Source organism: Geotrypetes seraphini, chromosome 11 (assembly GCF_902459505.1).
Source record: "Geotrypetes seraphini chromosome 11, aGeoSer1.1, whole genome shotgun sequence".
In the NCBI taxonomy this organism is placed as follows: Eukaryota; Metazoa; Chordata; class Amphibia; order Gymnophiona; family Dermophiidae; genus Geotrypetes; species Geotrypetes seraphini.
In genome coordinates, this window is record NC_047094.1 from 88760616 (window position 1) to 88780931 (window position 20316).

Here is a 20316-nt window from a genome sequence, read left to right on the forward strand (position 1 = left end):
GAGGGCTTAAGCAAAGCCCTCCCTTCCTCCGACGTCAGCGCTGACATCAGGAAGACTTCCGTTCGGCTGTGTGCGGCTGCGGCAGGGCAGGTAGGAAGAAGGCAATGGCGAACGAAAGAGGGGGGAGGGGGCGGTCCGCCCCGAAGAATGTGCACAGCTGGTCAGGTCCCCCGATCGACCGACAACAGGCCCGGCCGACAAACCTCCCTGCCCTGTAGCCGCGAATCTAAATTACCTCTTACAGCAGCTTCAATAATCCAGCTGCTGTAAGAAGGTAATTTAGATTCGCGGCTACAGGACAGGGAGATTTGTCCGACCGGGCCTGTTCTGTTGTCGGTCGGGTGCAAAAGCGCCACAAAGGTGGAGGCAGGGAGGGAGGAAAGGTGGAGTGGAGAAGAAAAGACGCTTAAGGGGGGAGAATGCCGCTGAAAGCACATGTTGGAGCAGGGGATGAGAGGGAGGGAGAGAAGGGGAAATATTGGACAAGGGCAGAAGGGATGCTAAATCATAGGGTGACAGGCAGAGAGAACAACAGGAAAAAGAGTGGAAGCAATCTTGAACCCTGAGGGTGAGGGCAGAGAGAGGTGGTGAGATGATTGATCATGGGGAGAGGGACAAAAGGGAATAGAGATGGGATAGGAAGATAGTGGAAGTAAAAGGACAGGGAGATGTATGTTTTTAGATGTATCTAAATAAAAATAATAACAAAAAATTTATCTTTTTTATGTCATCTTAGCATATTTTATGCTGCAGAACGAATTATTTTTTTTTACATGTATTCCTATGGGAAAACGCGTTTCACATAACGAACGTTTCACATAACAAACTTGCTCCTGGAACCAATTAAGTTCGTTGTGTGAGGCACCACTGTACTTCCTTTAAGGATCTTATACCTGCTTTAATCCAATCCTTCCAGACAACCTTAAACCCGCCTATTTGTATCTTGGAGTTTACCCAAATAGACTGTTGTGTCGATTTTAAAATAGAATCAGTAGTTAATTTGTCTACAAGTCTTAATGTTTTCCAAGTATCCATTAATACTCTATTGTCTTTACGTATTCTAGGCATTTTTATACCAAGCAGAAGATCAAGCCTAAGTGGAAAGATAAGTGATCTCTCCACCCATAACCATTCTGGTAGTTGTTCCAAAAGCTCTGGGAGGACCCAATACATACCTAGGCGCATGATATAGGCCTGATGATACCTATAAAAATTGGGGAAATTTACCCCACCCTCCTCAATTGGTCTTTGCAAAGACACTAGAGCCACTCTTGCAATTTTACCCAGCCAAATAAATTTAACCAGAATACTATTTAATTTTTCCCTGCCACTTTAAAAAAGTGGTGTTCCTTCCTCAGGAACAGTGTGGCTAGGAGGTGGGAGTCTTCAGAGCTAAAGTTGGGGCTCCTTCTGGCTGCCATAACTGCAAAATCAATTGCGTTGTAAAAATCGGCGATTCTGTGACGTCACAACGCTGAAACGGCATGACGTCACTCGACGCCGCATGGGCGTACTTATAGGCCCGCAAACGCTAAGAACGCCGTTTTTCCGCATACGACGCCTAAGCGGGATTAAGTAAGATTTAACAACGCCTATGCGTCCGACGTTAATTAGACGTGTATAGGATATAGAAGGCTGTAAAATAGCAAAATTGTCTCCTTTACACTCCTGTGCATTCGTGCTTGATCTGTGATATTTTCATCAGCATTGTGCATCAGATACATTCATTTGCTCTCAGCTACACTGGAGTAAAAGGTGGTGTAGCTCAGTGAGTAAAAGCACTGTATCGATCATCCGGAGGTTGTGAGTTCAACTCCCAGCATGTCTTTTATTTGTGGCATATCTACCTTCCACGTGCACCTTGATGATGCTTTCCACCTCTTATAGAAGTTGATTATAACATTACTGTGTCGCATGAAAACTAAACTTCCATGCTGATAATTTGAGTTCAACTCATCTTAAATAATAAAATGCTAGCAGCGCATGCGCACTTGCCTCGCGTGTTCCCTGATCCCTTTTCTGTCGGGATGTGGCAAGACAAGTGTGCATGCGCGCCCTTCCCTGCTCTCCACCTCACAATACGGCCCTACCGGCCAAAGTTTCTAAAGGCAGTACGGAGCGGCGGCTGCCGGGAGGAGGCCGCGGCGGCTTGAGGCGAAAGGTAGTGCGGAGTGGCGGCTGCCGGCCGCTAGCACCCCCTGCCCTCTCCGTCGCGGCCCAGGAGAGACTTCCTGTGTCCAGGGCTGGATCCTATGGAGATGTTGTTTTTATGTTTGGGGCTGCGGCGGTGGCTTCTCTTGGGAGCCGCACCAGCGTCGGACACCTCTCTGACATCACAACGTCAGAGACAAGGCTTCCGACGCTGGTGTGCCTCTTGAGGGAGTCTGCCGCTGCGGCTTTGGACAGAGGGGTAGCAATTTCTTTGGAGCCGGCCTTCGGAGAGGCTTGTTTATGCCCGTTACATAACCTGTCTGTCTTTCTTTATTTATGTTTCTCTCCCTGCTCCTGTCTCTTTCTTCCTTACTTTCTGTCTCTCTCCCTCCTGCTATTTTTCTCTCTCTCTCCCCGGCACCCTTTGTCTGTCTGTCTTTCTTTCTGTCTGTCTCCCCCACCCCACTTTCCTTTGCAGAAGCAGCAGTGATATTTCCCTTCCCCTCCAGGTCCCTTCTGAAGCAGTAGCAGCATTTTCCCCCACCCTCCCATTCCCTTCTCTTACTGTGAGCTGCCCTGCTCCGTTCGGCCCCTCCTCCTTCCCTTCCCGCGGGCTGGCCTGCTGCGACTGAAGTTTTTTTTTCGGCGGCTTTTCCCGTGGTGGCTGATCCTCCTGTAAAGATTAGCCTGCGATCCCTTGCGTCAGAGGGAACGTGCTACCGAGGTTGGAGAGCGGCCTGCAAGGTTCGCTATAGCCAGACACCATCAAAGGCTGCTCTTTACAGGAGGATCAGCGGCGAGTTAGGGCGGGAGGTGTGTTCCCTGCTGAGGACGCGGGCAGGGAGAGAGCTTGCCTGGCTTCCATGTTGAGTGAGGGCGGGAGGAGGGGAGTGGCCGGGGACCCGCGCATGCGCATTCCTGCAAAGCCATGGACCTACATCTCACAGAACATGGATTACCGATCACGCAGGTCTGAGTGCGCATGCGCAGCTAGCATTTTATTATTTTAGATAGACCTATCGCTTCTCATTTTCATCTCAAACACATTAGCAATACTATACACAATACATTACAAAGTTGAGCTTGGGTTTGATAAAATAAACAGCATAATTTGACTCTGTATTACATTTATTGAACCATACTTAAGAATATGGGTTTTGCATCCCTGACAGCAGTGCTTTACACCATTGAGCTACCAGTCTTTTGCCTCAACTGATTGTGAGATGATAGATAAGTAGATTATACCTTAGCACATCACTAAGGTATGCTATGACAGGGGAGCCAAAGACACTGGCATAAAAGGTGGTGTAGCTTAGTGAGTAAAAGTGCTGTATCGATCATCCGGAGGTTGTGAGTTCAACTCCCGGCTTGTCTTTTACTTGTGGCATATCTACCTTCCAGGTGCACCTTGATGATGTCACAATGAGGTCAGCATTGTGCTGCTGGCTTCCTGTGAACTAGAAGCCACATTCAGGTCTGATCTGTGTTTTGATTCTGTTTCTAAGTTGGGCCAGTGTAAGTTATGGGATTTACCTTTGTTCTGAAGAATGAGCTGATTGTAGCAATGTTTTAAGACCAGGAGAGTGTTATTTAGAGCAAGATATCACTTCTAAACTATCCTCTCTGAAATAATGTCTCTGGGAAATCCAGAGAAAGCTTATTGGATGACTTAGGGTGCCTTTCCTGCCAGTCTTTGTGGAACTTAAACTAAGTTTATCAGAAGCCTATATGGTGTTCAACGTCCTATCCTTTCCACCTCTAATAGGAGGTGAGTATGACATTACTGTACAGCTTTCTGTGTAGCATACATCTACAGTTTCCCACCTTCCATACTGATAATGTAAGTTCAACACCCACTCGGTACGTTTCATCTTCTAGTTCTCCTTTCAAACATAACATATTTTTTTTACTTTGTATTAATGGTAAACTCTACAATTCTGATATCATAGAGGAAAAAGATACAACACAGCAGTGTTCTCTGTCTGCGATTCCCTACCTCACTGATATTCCCAGACCAACTCCCACTAAAACTAATATATTACAGAAAATATATAGTTTACAAAACGGTATACTGTGTTTTGATTATCCTTTTCATCATCCTATTATGTGAAAGCTTACAATGCTGAATGACTGATAATAAATCAGTAAAGAGTATAAAAAATCAGTATAATTTAAAAAAACATCGTACAGACGTCTAAGTACGGCCATTTGGAGACGTCTAGATGACGTTTCAGAAACCTGCGTCTATCGTGCGCTCAGCGTCTGTAAAGACGTCTACCTGACGCCTAAGTACTGTTTGATTGACACTTGCGTTTTGTGGACGTCTAAAGCACGCCTAAGTTAGACGTATTATAGAGAATTTACCCCACAATGTTTTATGAATTGTATATGGTCCATTTATACGCTTCAGTCTTTGTTCTTTTCTTCTGTTCTCATTTTAATTGTATATTGTGCATTCTCATTTTAATTGTATATTCTCATTTTTCAATTTTTCATTGTATACTCTCATTTTTCCATTCATATGTTAAATTTAGACTCCTGAGGCAGGCCCCTGTGGGCTGAAACACGATCGTGTTGCGTCTACTTAACAATACAGAGACTGAACACTAATTGGTCACCTTTGTTGTTTTTGCTGATAAAGCATATTAACAAAATCAGGGGGAAATACATTCTCTGCGGTGGGAGCCAACCTCTGCACATTAGTTTGGGATTGTTTCAAGGTTTATTGCCAAAGACGCATTTGTATTTCACTGAAACATCACTAGTGCTCACCCCAGGACCCCCCTCCCCCGATGCCATTTTCACAGGAGTTGGGGTAGAAGGCACTAGGAGACCCTCCTTGGAGGTTGAAGGCACCAAATCTGGGTAAGCCTCTCACCCCTCATAGGCCATAGCGCACGTAGAACACAGCTGCACATCAGACAGCCATCCACCGCATACGAGGCATGAATTTCTCCCATCCTGCCCTGCGGAGGCCATCTATGTGGTTCTCTTTCAAAAACGAAGCTTAGAAGTATAAAAAATAAGTTTAAATTCAAATCGGGAAAAATCCAAGATGGCCGCAATGAGTGACTATTTTCACTAAAAACAGCGTGGGAAAATCAAGAAGAACCCTCAAGAACAGCAAATTTGGGATTTTAGAGGTAGGAAGGGAAAACACCCAAAAATCCCTTTTTAAGAGCTCCCAAAATTGCTGATTCAGGCTGCCAGCCTATACTCACTGTGACATGTGCACTGCAGACAAAGCTGATCAAGCTCACAGGGAGATCCTCTGCCTCAAAGAACTGAGAATCTGCATTTCAAATCTTCTGACTGCCCGACCGGCCTGACCTCCACAACCAGGTACCTCCGCCACCCTTGGACACACCATGCAGACACCTGACAGAGGAATGCAGTCTAGCTCCGATTCTGGGTGCCTTAGGAAGTGGCCTTAGGTGAGTTTGAGTGGCCCTAGGCATCTTCCTAGGGCTGCAATAGATGCCCGAAATGTAGGCCAGCAAAATGCTGGCCTACATTTCAAATAGGCAAGGAAATCTTCCCTGAACTCCACCGCAAGTTGGCCACAGAAGGGATGCCCACACTCTCTTGCTAGCACACCCCCCCATGAGAATGGCTTTAAGTATCTGGCCAATCAGAGTCTTAGACCACTTCCAGGACATCCCTCCTGCCAGGGGTTGTTTTAGGGGTTCTGCCAGGAGGGAGTGGGCATCCCTCCTGCCGCGGACAGTGTGTGTGGTGGGTTTAGAGGTTGGCGGCGGGAGGGAGTGGGCATCCCTCCCACCGACTGACTTGCAGTGGGGTTTGGGGGTTCCCTGCCGCTCAGCTCAGCTGATCATGGCAGGGAAATTCCCTTGCCAAGATCAGCTCAGTGGCAACGCAATTCTCTAAACAGCACCTGTGACATGGACGCTGGTTAGAAAATCAGAGTGGTTAGGCGGGGTTAGTCATCTATCCATTAGGACAGACGCAATTCTGTATAGGACGCCCATGTGTGATTCTCAAAAGCATGAGACAAGACTGGGCATCCTATACAGAATCAGGCCCATAATTGTGAGTTTATGCAAAAATAAACTGGTAAACCGCATCCACACGTATAACACACACTATACCAGTTTATTGTATCAAGATAAGCTAATTGCCAAGCACACACATTTGTTTTAAAGGTTCTTAAAGCACAGTTACTTACCGTAACAGGTGTTATCCAGGGACAACAGGCAGATATTCAAATCTGGAAAAATCCAAGATGGCACCGACGGAGCCCCGGTATGGACACTTCAAGAACCTGAAAAAAGTTGACGCCCGCACTGCGCATGAAGAGTGCCTTCCTGCCCGATGTAGATGCGCGGTCCCTCAGTTAAGATAAGCCAGCTAAGAAGCCAACCCAGGGAGGTGGGTGGGTTGTGAGAATATCTGCCTGCTGTCCCTGGATGACACCTATTATGGTAAGTAACTGTGCTTTATCCCAGGACAAGCAGGCAGCATATTCTCACTGATGGGTGACCTCCAAGCTAACAGAGATGGAATGGTGGGAGAGTTGGCCAAAGAAATACAACTGGAAAACATAATGGCCGAAGAGCCCATCCCGTCTGGAGAAAAACCCAGACAATAGTGAGAAGTGAAGGAATGAACTGAGGACCAGGTGGCAGCTGTACAGAGTTCCTCAGTAATGTAACTATAAGAAAAACAACAAAAGCTTAGGGACTCGGACACGATATCTCCGTGCCAGGCCAGTTTGAGTAAAGAAGAACAAGAGGGAGGCAATCCGCCAAGTGAAAATCGATCCCATGAATATAAGATATTTAAAGTGAGTTGAATCAAAAGAAAAGGTTGGGATAAAATCACTGCGGCTCCGACCTGCGTAACAAGGAGGACAAAAAAACGCTTTAAGGACAAAACATATAAAGCCAGGATCCTCGTAGGAAAAACTAGGTGCATGAAACGACACAGACAGAAGAACTGACTGACCAAAATGAAATAGTAGAAGATACTGTGGACATGAACACAGAATCACCTTGCCTTCATGAAAGACTAATAAGGATGAAGCTGCTAGCAGGGCATGAAACTCACCAATCCCCCTGGAAGAGGTGAGAGACACAAGGAAAAACCAGTTTCCAGGTAAGAAACTCAAGTGGAGCTGATGCCAATGTTACAGATGGGAGCATCAACAACCAGGAAAGAACCATAGGAATAGTCCAGACACCAGAAGAAGGAATGAGGTGTGGTCACACACATGAATAACCCCCGTCATGAGCCTGGGAACCAAAGAAGAAATCAGAAAGAGGTTGCTCCTCGACAGATCAAGGGAAAAAATGCAATAGCATTAAAAATAAGTCTGAGAGACTTGAGACTAGAATCAAATGAGACTTGAGACTAGAATCAAACAAAGAAAAAATACCACCGGTTAGGAAGGTGGAAACAGGTAGAGAAAAAGACACCAGGAAAGAAAATGAAACCACTTTTGATATCAACAAGGGCGAGTGGTTGGTGTCCTGGCAGAAATCAACAAACGGGCTGAGAAAGATGTAAATGAAAATGAAACGGACGCAGCCCAAAGGAAAAAAACAATGAAGATTAGAAGAAAACAAAGATTCCTGAGTCGGAAAGAACCGAGCAGGAAAATGAGAAGAAAGGGCTCCAAAAATTTGAGTGGACGAAGAAGGGAGAACCCATGTTGACTGGGTCACTTTGCATCATGGTGGTAACAGCTCTCGTGAGCTTAATGAAAAAGTGCAACAGGAGAAGAAGCAAAGGGACTGCATATAAAAACATGCTCGCCCAATCCAGAAGAAAAATAACCGTTGCCAGACGAAGAAAAATCCTGAAGTAAAAGGATTAAAGAATCCTGCTGAAATTGGCTGCTAGAAAATTCAACTCCCCATGAATAGCAGCAAGAGCAGATGGCCAATCATCTCCAAGGTCACAAAAACAGGGCCTCCTGACATAACAGGAGAGAGCTCTAGACTCCTTGCTCAATTACATGTAGTGTAAAATCCCTGAATTGACTGTGCAAGGAAGGAGGATTTGAGGACAGAGTAGATGATGAAAATCATGAGGTCCTGAAAATATAATTAGAAAAAATTAGGGAAAAATCTGATGTCTGACAGTCGAAAGACCCTGAGGCTGTAGAATGCCCATATGAACCCCCCAGGCAGAAACTATATGCCACAAGCATGAAGACCATGCAAGGAGGTAACAAATAGAAAAGGGAACCTCCGTAGAGACTAGAGGAGATCAAAGATATACAAGCTTTGAGAGACAAGCCATCGCCTGGTACCACTGGAAAACAAAAGACCACTGAGGAGTGCCAACTCATGGCATAAAAGAAACAGGAGAATGCCGGTTTAAAAGAAACATGTGTAAGATTGAAAACAATCTGAAAAAAGAAACACTCAGAAGAGTAAAGTCAAAAAGTACCCCAAAGAAACACAGACATGAATACGGGTACGGAAAATGAAAAGCTAAAGAAAATGAGATGAGTGAGAAAAACGTCTGAACCATCTCTCAGGGAAAAAAAAAACGGGTAAAAAACCGGATGTTCATAAAATGGAAAAATAAGAAGGCCCTGTAATCGAATAGATGTGGCCAGCACAAACAAACACCCCCCTGAATAATCTGGGAGGAAAAAAAACAAAACTGGTAAGGAGAACGGTTGAAAAACACAGCTCGAAAGCCGTATGAATAGGAGCCTGTAGCGGCTGCCCGGAAAATCAGGCAGCAGAGCCATGAGGTCTGAAATCCAGAAAAATTATAGTCATCCAGTGGCCTTGATAATTAAAAGAAAGACCAGTCATTGAAGAGAACCCTTCAAGGAGAATTAGCAGGAGAAAACAGGAAGGACTGCCTAAGATCCCACGCAGACTCTCAAAAGAAATCAGAGTCTGAGAGCAGGGTGAAAAGATTAAGTGAATAAGCCTCCACATGAAGAAAACTCAGAGAGCCTAGGCTCGTAGGAGTACATGTAGAGTGATAAGACAGCCACTGTGAAAATGAAAATTGCTACACAGATGCACCAGAGAAACTCACCATGTCCATAATGTAGAGGAAACATGTTCCAGCACAGCCCCAGGAACACCTCCCCAAATCAGACATATTCAATAACCTGTCCTGTTGAGTAATGATAAAAACAGACACTCAGATGCAGATCAGATCTGTAAAAATCTGATCTGCAAAAACAGGTACTGAAATGGAAAAGCAGCTACATGGAATGCGTACACAAATGTATGCCAAGGAAAACCATTCAGGCAGTAGGGGAATCTAGTAAGCCTATTTGGCTAACCGGTCCCTAGCCTTGTCCACTCCGCCCAGAAAGACAGAGGCCTACACACTCGTCGTGAGGAGGAACTCCACCAGGAGGGAAACAAAGACACATGTTAACTATTTCATAGTGCATGCCAAAAAAGTCCTCATAGAGATCCAGGAAGGGAAGCAAACCACACTGGAGGAGAAAAGTATAAGGAAGGAAAAGAAATTCCATAGGGAAAGAAATGAGTGTACAAAGTCAACTCCCAAAGGAATGCATTTACAGAAAGGTCTGTAAAAAAACAATATGTCATGTAATTATGAAGGCTTTGCGAACCCCACTCAAGAGAAAAAAGCACATGCGATGAAGAAGCACCCACCACTTCAGAGATGGAGCGTAGTTCCAAAAGACACCCCAAGCCTCTCAACTAGTCAAAACCAAGACCATTAAGGAGTCGATGTCGAAGGCCGAATACAGCTTGATGATTGCAAAGCCTTCCCATACCGGAACAATACCGATGCCGGTAACTGTAACAACAACTGGTGTCACGGGATAGGAGTCATCAAAAGCAGAGAAGACTCAAAGTGAAAATGTCCCCGGAATCAAAAAACTCAACCGGGCAGCACTAGAAGATACGGTGTAAACAAGGCTGACAACCCAAACAACTGGAATCACAGTTGAACATGATGATGAAGACAAGAAAGTCCGACATCAACCTGGATGTCGATATGGACTGCGACATCGATCAGAAATAACGACATAAACATGACGTCGATAGAGAAGTCGACATCGAGCAGGGAGGTCGATACCAATTAGAAACGTCAACATCACTGACAGTTACAGTGAAAATATGCCAAGGCCAACCGAAATCGTGGCATGAAAGAAAACACTGTTAAAAAGGAAGAACTGGTACCAATGGATACAACGCCGGTACCAAGGTGAAACACTCCCTAGATGAAAAAAAGCCGGTATCAAGGCACATAGCACCACTGGAGCAGACAGGAAAGGACACCTACACCGTTGGTCCATGACTGGTACCGAGGGCGTCGTGCTCCAGGAAAGAGAAAAGGACACTGGTACCGTTGGTCCATGACTAGTACCGATGGTGTCGTTCCAGAGTAGAAAAAAAAAAGCATCGGCACCTGGGGTCCATGAACGGTACCATCGGTGCCGCTCCCAGAGGAGAAAGAAAGAACATCGGTACCCTTGGTCTCCGACCGGTACCATAGGTGTGGCTCTGGAATAGAAGAAAAGGAGAGAACACCAGTACCGTTGGCTCATGATCGGTACCATCGGTGTCGCTCCACGCTTCCAAGATGAACATGCCCACATCAAGACAGTCATTGACTGAGAAGTGGAGCCAGAGATCGGGCTGAACAAGGTCAGCAGGACTGGACTCACTGCTACAATGACCAAGGTCGGCAGGAGTAGACTCACTGCTACAATGACCTGAAGCCTAAAGGAGAAAACCAACTTACCAAAGAAGAAGCATCACAGACGGTGCGGACTGGAGAAGCGGTGCCGGATGTACACTGGGTACCGGATCACTGGCGTCAACTGGTGCCGGATTTCTGAAGTCGTCGACGGGAAACTGCTTCTGGAGAATACACATGAAAATGCGCTGAAGAGGAAAAAAGCAAGGGAAGAAAAAAAAACCCAGCAAGGCCGAGGTACCGATATTGTTAAAATACAGAAGGATGTCGGTGAAGACAAGTTCCACAACAAAACAACCGCATAGAGGAAAAAGTGGCAGGAAAAACCAGCCCAGGACAAGAGCCATGCAGAGGGGAGAAAACAAAATGGCGATCCATAAGGCCCCACTAGGCTAAACCGACAACAGTAAAGGAAAAAATAAAAATAATTGTTTTGGGGTTTTTGTTGGTTTTTTTTAACTTTTCAATGAAAGAAAAGAAGAAACTGACAAAAAGTCAGTAAACCGTGAGAGTGGGAAGGCAGTGAAATAAAAAATTTTCAACAGCCGTTGAAGCGCAACTTCTTAGCTCCGCGGAAACTAAGAAACTGAGGGACTGCACGCCTACATCAAGCGGGAAGGCACTCGCGCATGCGCGGTGCAGGCATCAAGAACTTTTTTCAAGTTCTTGAAGTGTCCATATCGGGGCTCCGTCGGTGCCGTCACCCATCAGTGAGAATATGCTGCCTGCTTATCCTGAGATAACAGGCATTATTACTACATGAAATCTGGAAAAAAAAAATCCCCAAACAAGAGAAAAAAGGTTTTAAAAACAAAATTTTGCAATTAACACATTTTAGTAAAAATATACTGGTACAGAGCACCCATGCACATAGCGTGAAGGGTGTGTATGTTATATGCATGAAAATATAGTAATTATGCCAAAAAATTAACATAACAGTATGCAGTATTTCTGCTATTTCTTCCTATTATACCCAGTGGCAGTACAGAAAGTCTGTAGCAGAATTTCTTACTTACTGTACCTGCAAATGAAAGTAAAGGTAGCGGTTTGTGTCTAGGAGCTCTGGGTGAAGACTGTTGATCAATGCAATGGCTTCCTGAATCTGGCCTTTCAGTATCATTTCCCGAATTTTTATCCGCTCATCCAGCGTTTCTAAATCAACACTGGGCTCAATACCAGATTCCATCCGGAACTTCTCTGCTGCCTCCTTAAAGCCTTCTAAAATAAACCAGAAGAAAAATCATCTCATACCAAATGTATTTAATCTGGAAACACATATTGTTTCAGACTATCATAATTTTTTCCAAACTGAAGAATGTTTTAACTATAAAAAAACAAACCCCGATGCAAGAACCCTTTCATATACTAAATTGTACAGTGGATAAAAACAAACTAGACAAGCTTTAAAAACTCAATTATTGTTTCCAAATCTTTTGCTTTTTCATTCCAACTTTACGTAAATACACAAAAGTCTAATCCAGTTAGATAATCAAAGATTTTTTTAAAAGGTATCAAATTTTGATTTTAATTCAATTTTTGAAGAAAAAAACTATCTAAAAATAGTTTACGATGCATTATAGTCCAGGTTTTTACTACTATTACTACTACTACTATTATTTATTTCTATAGCGCTACCAGATGCATGCAATGCTGCACAGAGTCACAAAGAAATCTTCTGTTAGTCTCTGCAAGATTCCATACTCTAGGTGTTCAGTCCCTTCCTGCAGTCCGGGAGTTGCAGAAATCCAAGCACTTTTCTGAGCATGTGCTCCTCCTACCTTAGAGAGAGTTAGAGCCCTCCTACAGTTCAGTCCCAAAGCCAAGCAACTATACCGGAACCAATCCATAACAAATTAAGGAGGCACGGGGGAACCTCCCCGGCAACATAAACAATTTCTATTATGGTCTGCTCTGCAAAATAAAATAAAAAAAAGTAAACAGGCAAAGGCAGCACTGAAAAACTGAGGAACAATGCTGTGTGCAATGAACAACCACATGAAACAGCCATCGGTAATATGCATATTAACAGAAGAGCGATCTCCCCACAGAATACGTCGACTGGCTGGAAGATCCTTAAACCTGTAAGGAGAACAGAGGCAGAGAGAAGCAGGTGATTCTCAACATCTGAGTTTACACAGTGCAGTCGAACCATATGGAATTCTACAGGGACTAACAAAGAAGATTATCGAAGGTAAAAACCTAATCTTCCATTCTGTTACGTCCCTTCTGGATTCCATTCTCTAGGTGATTTACCAAAGCAATGGAATATCTAGGAAGGGGCAGAGGAGCCTGTCCTCAAAACCGAGGTCCCCAAAAGTGACATCAGAGCGAGCCATCACATCTACTCGGTATGAAGAGAGGACCAAGTAGCTGCCCTGCAAATTTCATTTGGATAAATCGATCGAGACTCCACCCACAATGCAGTGACACTTTTAGTAGAGTGGGCTTTAAGAGAAACCAGCGACTGCTTGCCGCAGGCAATGTAAGTCGTGAAAATGGCCATACGAATCCAACGAGCAATCGAGGTCTTAGAAGCTATCTTGACAAGATGAAGTAGTCAGGACAAAGATGATCAGACAGCCAAAAGTCATTAGTCTTCTCCAAGTAGTGGAGCAAGATTCTCCTGACATCCAACTTGCATAAGATCTGTCCTTTTTGCTCTGATCCCATGGAGTGAAACACAGACAAACGAGCCTCCTGGTGGACATGGAAATTGGAAACCACCTTTGGCAGAAAATAAGGTACTGTACGGAGAACTCCCATTTCCGTGATCCATAGAAAAGGTTACCTTCACGAAAGAGCCTAAAGCTACAAAATATGCCATGCCGCGACAATGGTGACTAGAAAGACAGTCTTGATCATCAGATCTAGAACAGAAGCATCTTTCAGTGGCTTGTATGAGGCTTCCACAAGGCCTAGCAAAAAGATATTAAGATTCCACGGGGGGGGAAAGGATGATGCAAGGGAGGATGCAAGCGAAGTGTCCCTCTCAGAAACCTTGTCACATCGAGATGAGCAGTAAGCAAACTGGAATCCTTACGTGCTCTGAAGTAGGAAAGACCTGCTACCCGAACCTTATGGGAGGCCACACCTAAACCTTTATCCAAGCCTGCCTGAAGAACAGCCAGAACCACCAAAATGGGAGCCCGTTCAGGCTCTACCTGGTTCTTGGCACACCACTGTTGGAAAGCCTTCCAGGCTTTGGCATAAAAAGCCATAGTAGAGGGTTTCTTGAACTTCAAAAATGTCAAAACGAACACATCAGAATAACCGTGCTCCATCAAGACTGAGTGCTCAAGAGCCATGCCATAAGACCAAAGCACTGTGAGTTCTCCATGGGCACTGGACCCTGACTGAGAAGGTCTCAATGAGGGAGCTTGAGCTTCCGGTCTTGCTGAAGACATACGAGATCTGCATATCACAGACGATGAGGTCAGTCCGGAGCCACTAGAATCATTAGGCCAGGATGTGAAGCTATCTGGCAGATGACCCAACCAACCAGAGGCCATGGAGGGAACACATAAGAGGTCATGAGCTGGCCAGGACTGAACCAAGGCATCCAGACCTACACTTCCATGCCTTAAAGTCCATTTGTGGTTGGCCCCAGCGCTGCACAATAAGACGGAATGCTTTTTGTGAGAGAGACCATTCTCCCAGGTCCAGGACTTGTTGACTGAGGAAGTCTGTCAGTATATTGTCGACTCTGGCCACATGCACGGCAGAGAGAGACAGAAAATACACCTCCACCCAGCGAAACAGCATGCGAGTTTCCTGGCCCAAGGGAGCGCTTCTCATGTTCCCTTGACGATTTACATATGCCAAATAGCCTGAAGCTTCAGACGATTGATCAACCAATGCTTCTGATGCAGAGTCCACTGCCCCTGAATGGAGCACTCCCCACAGTGAGCACCCCAGCCCGACAGGCTTGCATCCATCATGAGAGCGATCCACTCTGTAATCTGAAGGTTTGCCCTGGAGATCCTCCCCCTGAATCCACCAGCGGAGCGGTATCTAAAGGAAATAAAACTGCGGAGACCACAGAGAGAGGAAGCAAAAAACAAAAACCTAAAAATAAAAAAAATAATGATTTGGGGTCTGGGGAGACCTGAACCCTACCCTCACAAATGTGAAAAATGACTTTAAAATCATTTTACAAGCCACCCCCGAAGTTCCCATAGGAGATAATGGAGGTTTACTCACAGTATGCAGTGCCAGAGTGTCAGCAGAAACAGCATTAGAGTGGAGGAAAAGGATTTTCTGCCTCAGAAACAGCTCCAAATGGATCCAGACTTGAAATCTTCGGACTGCCAGAAACAGACTATGACCTCCGCCCCCACGGATCCTCATTCATGCAGTCGGGGCGGGAAAGGTAGCCTGCGCCTTGAAACACGGGTGGGTTTCACTCCAGACACACACAGCCTGCACTTGAACCTGTGACAAGGTCACCAGCAAGCAGACTCCCAGGGGAAGGGACCGAGTCTAGAAATGGTGGTACACAGCAGGCTGGCTCCACCAGAGTTTCTCTGTGAAGCGGCAGCCGGCACTGTGGGACTATATCCTTTCCTCCAACAGGGGACCACCTGGAAGGGGTCTCAAGGCACTAAAGCCACCGAGAAAACAAACTTTAAGCGAAAAAATAATAAAAATTTAAAAAAAAGCAGAGCAACTGCAAAGACTTCTACACAGATTGCTTGAAAAAATTGTAACTGCATATGTTTGCTTGCTCTCAGGTAAAGGGGGTGGAACATGTGCTCAGAAACGTTTGTGGATTTCTGCAACTCCCGGATTACAGGTTGGGATAAACACCTAGTATATGGAATCTGTAAGGGACAACAGAAAAGTACATTCCTTTGAGGCTAGAGTAGCAGATTTGGTGGAGCTGAGGGAGACAGAAAAATACAAAGAAAAGACCTACAGGGATGTTGTAGAGAAGACCCACCTCCAGTCTGGCAGCCCATGTTCTGCCTTGAAGGAAGGAGATCTACTAAAAAGGAAAGCATCACCCTGGTGAAATAGGAAATAATCCTGTAGCCAGGACCTGCCACCAGGGGATGCAATATCCTCTTGCACCAGGGATGCGTCTCCAGGGGATTTTACTCAGGAGGGAAGGGTTAAGACAGCTGTTGTAGTTGGTGATGTGATCATTAGGCATGTAGATAGCTGGGTGGCTGGTGAGCGTGAGAATCACCGGGTTACTTTCCTGCATGATGCAAAGGTGGTAGACCTCAGGCATCACTTAGATAGGATTTTAGATAGTGCTGGGGGAGAGCTGGCTGTTTTGGTACCAATGACACAGGAAAATGTGGGAGGGAGGTTCTGGAAGCCAAATTTAGACTCTTAGATAGAAAGCTGAAATCCAAAACCTCAAGGGTAGCATTTTCAGAAATGCTTCTAGTTCCATGCGCATTACTTATACATAAAATTAGATTTCCCAGCTTAAGGAAATTTCTGGAAGACAATCATTCAATCTTTCTGTGTTTTCCTTTCCCACGTTTCCCATTTTAAATTGTAGTTCCCCCTATGACCCTCACTTATTGTTATTTTAAGAAACACTATCTTCTAATAGGATAATTTTATATTAGCTTGTAAGCTGCTTAGTTATAACCGTATTGCAGGATACCAATTTTTTTTTTTTTTTAAATAAACTTGGACCCAAGAGGCAGGTAGTGCTCTGACGTCTCAATGCGTGGTTGAGATGATGGTGCAGGTGTAGGGATGAGAGATTTAGATTTGTTAGGAACTGGGAAATCTTCAGGGAAAAGAGGAGCTTGTTCCAAAAGGACAGACTCTACCTTTACTGGGATGGAACCAGGCTGCTAGATAGATAGAGGAGCTTTTAAACTGAGATGGGGGTAAAGCCAACAGTTCCCCAGGAACGGATGGTTCAGTGTAAAGTATCTTTGAAGGATACTATTGAAACAGGAGATTTAGGGAGTCTCAATAGAGTGGTTTCAATAATGGCGAAAGAAAGCCAGGAGGGTTTAAGAGGAAGGCAGAGTAAGAGACTCAATTTTTCCTGTCATCTTCTCAGCAGCCTTTAGATATAAGGGAAAAAACACAATTTTAAAGTGTCTGTATACAAATGCTAGAAGTCTAGAAAATAAAGTAGGAAAGTTAGAGTACATAGCACTGAATGACGAAGTACCGTATTTTCGCGCATATAACGTGCGCGTTATACGTGGTTTTTACGTACCGCGCATACCCTTGCACGTTATACGCATCAGCGCGTTGTACAAATTTTTTTTTAACATAGTTCCCCCCCGACGTCCGATTCAACCCCCCCGCAGGACCGCTCGCACCCCCACCCCGAAGGACCGCTCGCACGCACCCGCACCCCCACCCCGAAGGACCACTCGCACGCACTCCCACCCGCACCCCAACCCTGAAGGACCGCTCGCACCCCCACAGCCTCCCGACCCCCCCCCCCATCATGTAGAAGCTCCTACCGGTGTCCTGCTGCTTCCTCTTGGCGGTCCCGACACCCGATACGATCGGGGCAAGAGAGAGCTCAAGCCCTCTTGCCCCAGCCAACCGCGGCACCCCCGACACGATCGGGGCAAGAGGGAGCTCAAGCCCTCTTGCCCCAGCCAACCGCGGCACCCCCGACACGATCGGGGCAAAAGGGAGCCTAAGCCCTCTTGCCCCGCCGACTCCCCAACTCCCCGACAATATCGGGCCAGGAGGGAGCCCAAGTCCTCCTGGCCCTGGCAACCCCCCCCCCCCCCCGCTAGTTGTTCGGGCCAGGAGGGAGCCCAAACCCTCCTGGCCACGGCGAACCCCTACCCCCACCCCGCACTACATTACGGGCAGGAGGGATCCCAGGCCCTCCTACCCTCGACGCAAACCCCCTCCCCCCAACGACCGCCCCCCCAAGAACCTCCGACCGCCCCCACAGCCGACCCGCAACCCCCCTGGCCGACCCCCGCGACACCCCCACCCCCCTTCCCCGTACCTTTGTGTAGTTGGCCGGATAGACAGGAGCCAAACCCGCCTGTCCGGCAGGCAGCCAACGACGGAATGAGGCCGGATTGGCCCATCCGTCCCAAAGCTCCGCCTACTGGTGGGGCCTAAGGCGCCTGGGCCAATCAGAATAGTTCCGGGAGCCTTAGGTCCCACCTGGGGGCGGGGCCTGAGGCACATGGGCCCAACCCGACCATGTGCCCAAGGCCCCGCCCCCAGGAGGGACCTAAGGCTCCCGGGCCTATTCTGATTGGCCCAGGCGCCTTAGGCCCCACCAGTAGGCGGAGCTTTGGGACGGATGGGCCAATCCGGCCTCATTCCGTCGTTGGCTGCCTGCCGGACAGGCGGGTTTGGCTCCCGTCTGTCCGGTCAACTACACAAAGGTACGGGGAAGGGGGGTGGGGGTGTCGTGGGGGTCGGAGGTTCTTGGGGGGGGCGGTCGTTGGGGGGAGGGGGGTTTGCGTCGAGGGAAGGAGGGCCTGGGATCCCTCCTGCCCGTAATGTAGTGCGGGGTGGGGGTAGGGGGTTGGCCAGGAGGGTTTGGGCTCCCTCCTGGCCCGAACAACTAGCGGGGGGGTCGCCAGGGCCAGGAGGACTTGGGCTCCCTCCTGGCCCGATATTGTCGGGGAGTCGGCGGGGCAAGAGGGCTTGAGCTCCCTCTTGCCCCGATCGTGTCGGGGGTGCCGCGGTTGGCTGGGGCAAGAGGGCTTGAGCTCCCTCTTGCCCCGATCGTGTCGGGGAGTCGGGACCGCAAAGAGGAAGCAGCAGGACACCGGTAGGAGCTTCTACATGATGGGGGGGTCGGGAGGCTGTGGGTGTGCGAGCGGTCCTTCAGGGTGGGGGTGCGGGTGAGCGGTCCTTCGGGGTGGGGGTGCCAGCGGTCCTGCGGGGGGGGGGGGGGGAATCGGACGTCGGGGGGGCATCAGGCTTTCAGGGTGGGGACAGGACTTCAAGGGGGAGAGGAGAGTCAGGGCGGGCGAAAGGAGAGTCGGGGTGGCCAGAGGAGAGTCGGGCGGGCGAAAGGAGAGTCGGGCAGCATGCGCGGTATACGGGTGTGCGCGGTATATAAAAATTTCTGTACATAAATTTGTGTTTTTCGCGTGCTATACCCGTGTGCGCGTTTTACACGGGTGCGCGTTATCTACGTGAAAATACGGTAGATATAATAGGCATCTCAGAGACCTGGTGGTAGGAAGACAATCAATGGGACACTATTACTACTATTTATTATTTCTATAGCGCTGAAAGGCATATGCAGTGCTATACATTTAATATTTAATAGACAGTCCCTGCTCAAAAGAGCTTACAATCTAATTTGGACAGACAGGACATCTCGGCACCCTCATGTTGTGGGTTCAAACCCATGCTGTTCCTTGTGAACCTGGACAAGTCACTTAATCCCCCATTGCCCCAGGTACATTAGACAGCGTGTGAGCCCACCAGAACAAATATGGAAAAATGCTTCAGTACCTGAATGAAAAATTACTTAGACAATAAGTGGAATAAATAAATAGATCTATCTAATCTATTTCTGCATTTCTCATACCTAGGTAGGCTCAAGGCGACTTAAAGAGGGGAGCGAGGAAGGAGAAGGGGGAGGAGGGGTAGGAGAAAAGAAAAGGTGGGTAGGAGGGGGAGGGAGAGGGGTGGAGGGGGGAGGAGAGGAAAAATGTGATTAAGTGTCAAATAGATGAGTTTTCAGTTTCTTCCGGAATATGGTGTGGTTAGGTTCCATCCTGGTCATTTCAGTAAGGTCATTCCAAGTTTTTACGGCTAGAAAGGTGAGCATGGAGTGGAAAACACGTTTGTATTGCAGATTTTTTGTGGGAAGGGAGATTTAGAAGTATTCTGTTGAGGGTTCTGCGGGAAGTAGACCATGCCTTGGAGAAGAGCTGGATGAGAGGAGCCGCGGAGTTTCCATAAAGTATACGGTGAATGATGCATGTTTTGAAGACTTGTCGACCAGTACTCCCAAGTCTCTTTCCTGGGGGGGGGGTCTCTCCAAGTACCGCCCCAGACATCCTGTATTCGTGTATGAGATTTTTGTTACCGACATGCATCACCTTACACTTATCCACGTTGAATCTTATTTGCCATGTTGCTGCCCATTTCTCGAGCATGGTTATGTCACGTTGCAGATCTTCGCAATCCCACTGTGTCTTCACTACTCTGAATAACTTCATATCGTCTGCAAATTTAATCACCTCACTCGTAGTACCAGTTTCTAGATTGTTTATAAATATGTTGAAGAGCACGGGACCAAGCACCGAGCCCTGCGGTACCCCACTGGTGACGCTCTTCCAGTCCGAGTATTGTTCATTTACCCCCACTCCCTATTTCCTATCCGCCATACAGCCTGCGCTCAAGCCTCTGATAAATTAGCAGGTGAGCAAGCTCCCAGGGGAACAGACCCCAAGTCAAAGCAGGTTGGCTCCACAGGTACTCAGGGTGAGATTGGCCTGTGAGCAGCAGTCCACCCATGCGGGATTGCATCCTTTCCCCTGTGCAGTACCCATGAAGGGAACCTCCAAG

At 47.0% G+C, this 20316-nt stretch overlaps 1 protein-coding gene across 9 annotated transcripts in view; it reads right to left on the minus strand.

Annotated features, from left to right (window-relative positions):
* Positions 1-20316, minus strand: part of GID8 (GID complex subunit 8 homolog) — a 129173-nt gene that overhangs the window by 24906 nt on the left and 83951 nt on the right. For all 9 annotated transcript variants that reach the window (XM_033963635.1, XM_033963630.1, XM_033963633.1 and 6 more), the window contains one exon: positions 11846-12042. In XM_033963635.1, the coding sequence (XP_033819526.1) occupies positions 11846-12042 (197 nt within the window). The remainder of the gene's footprint in view (positions 1-11845; positions 12043-20316) is intronic.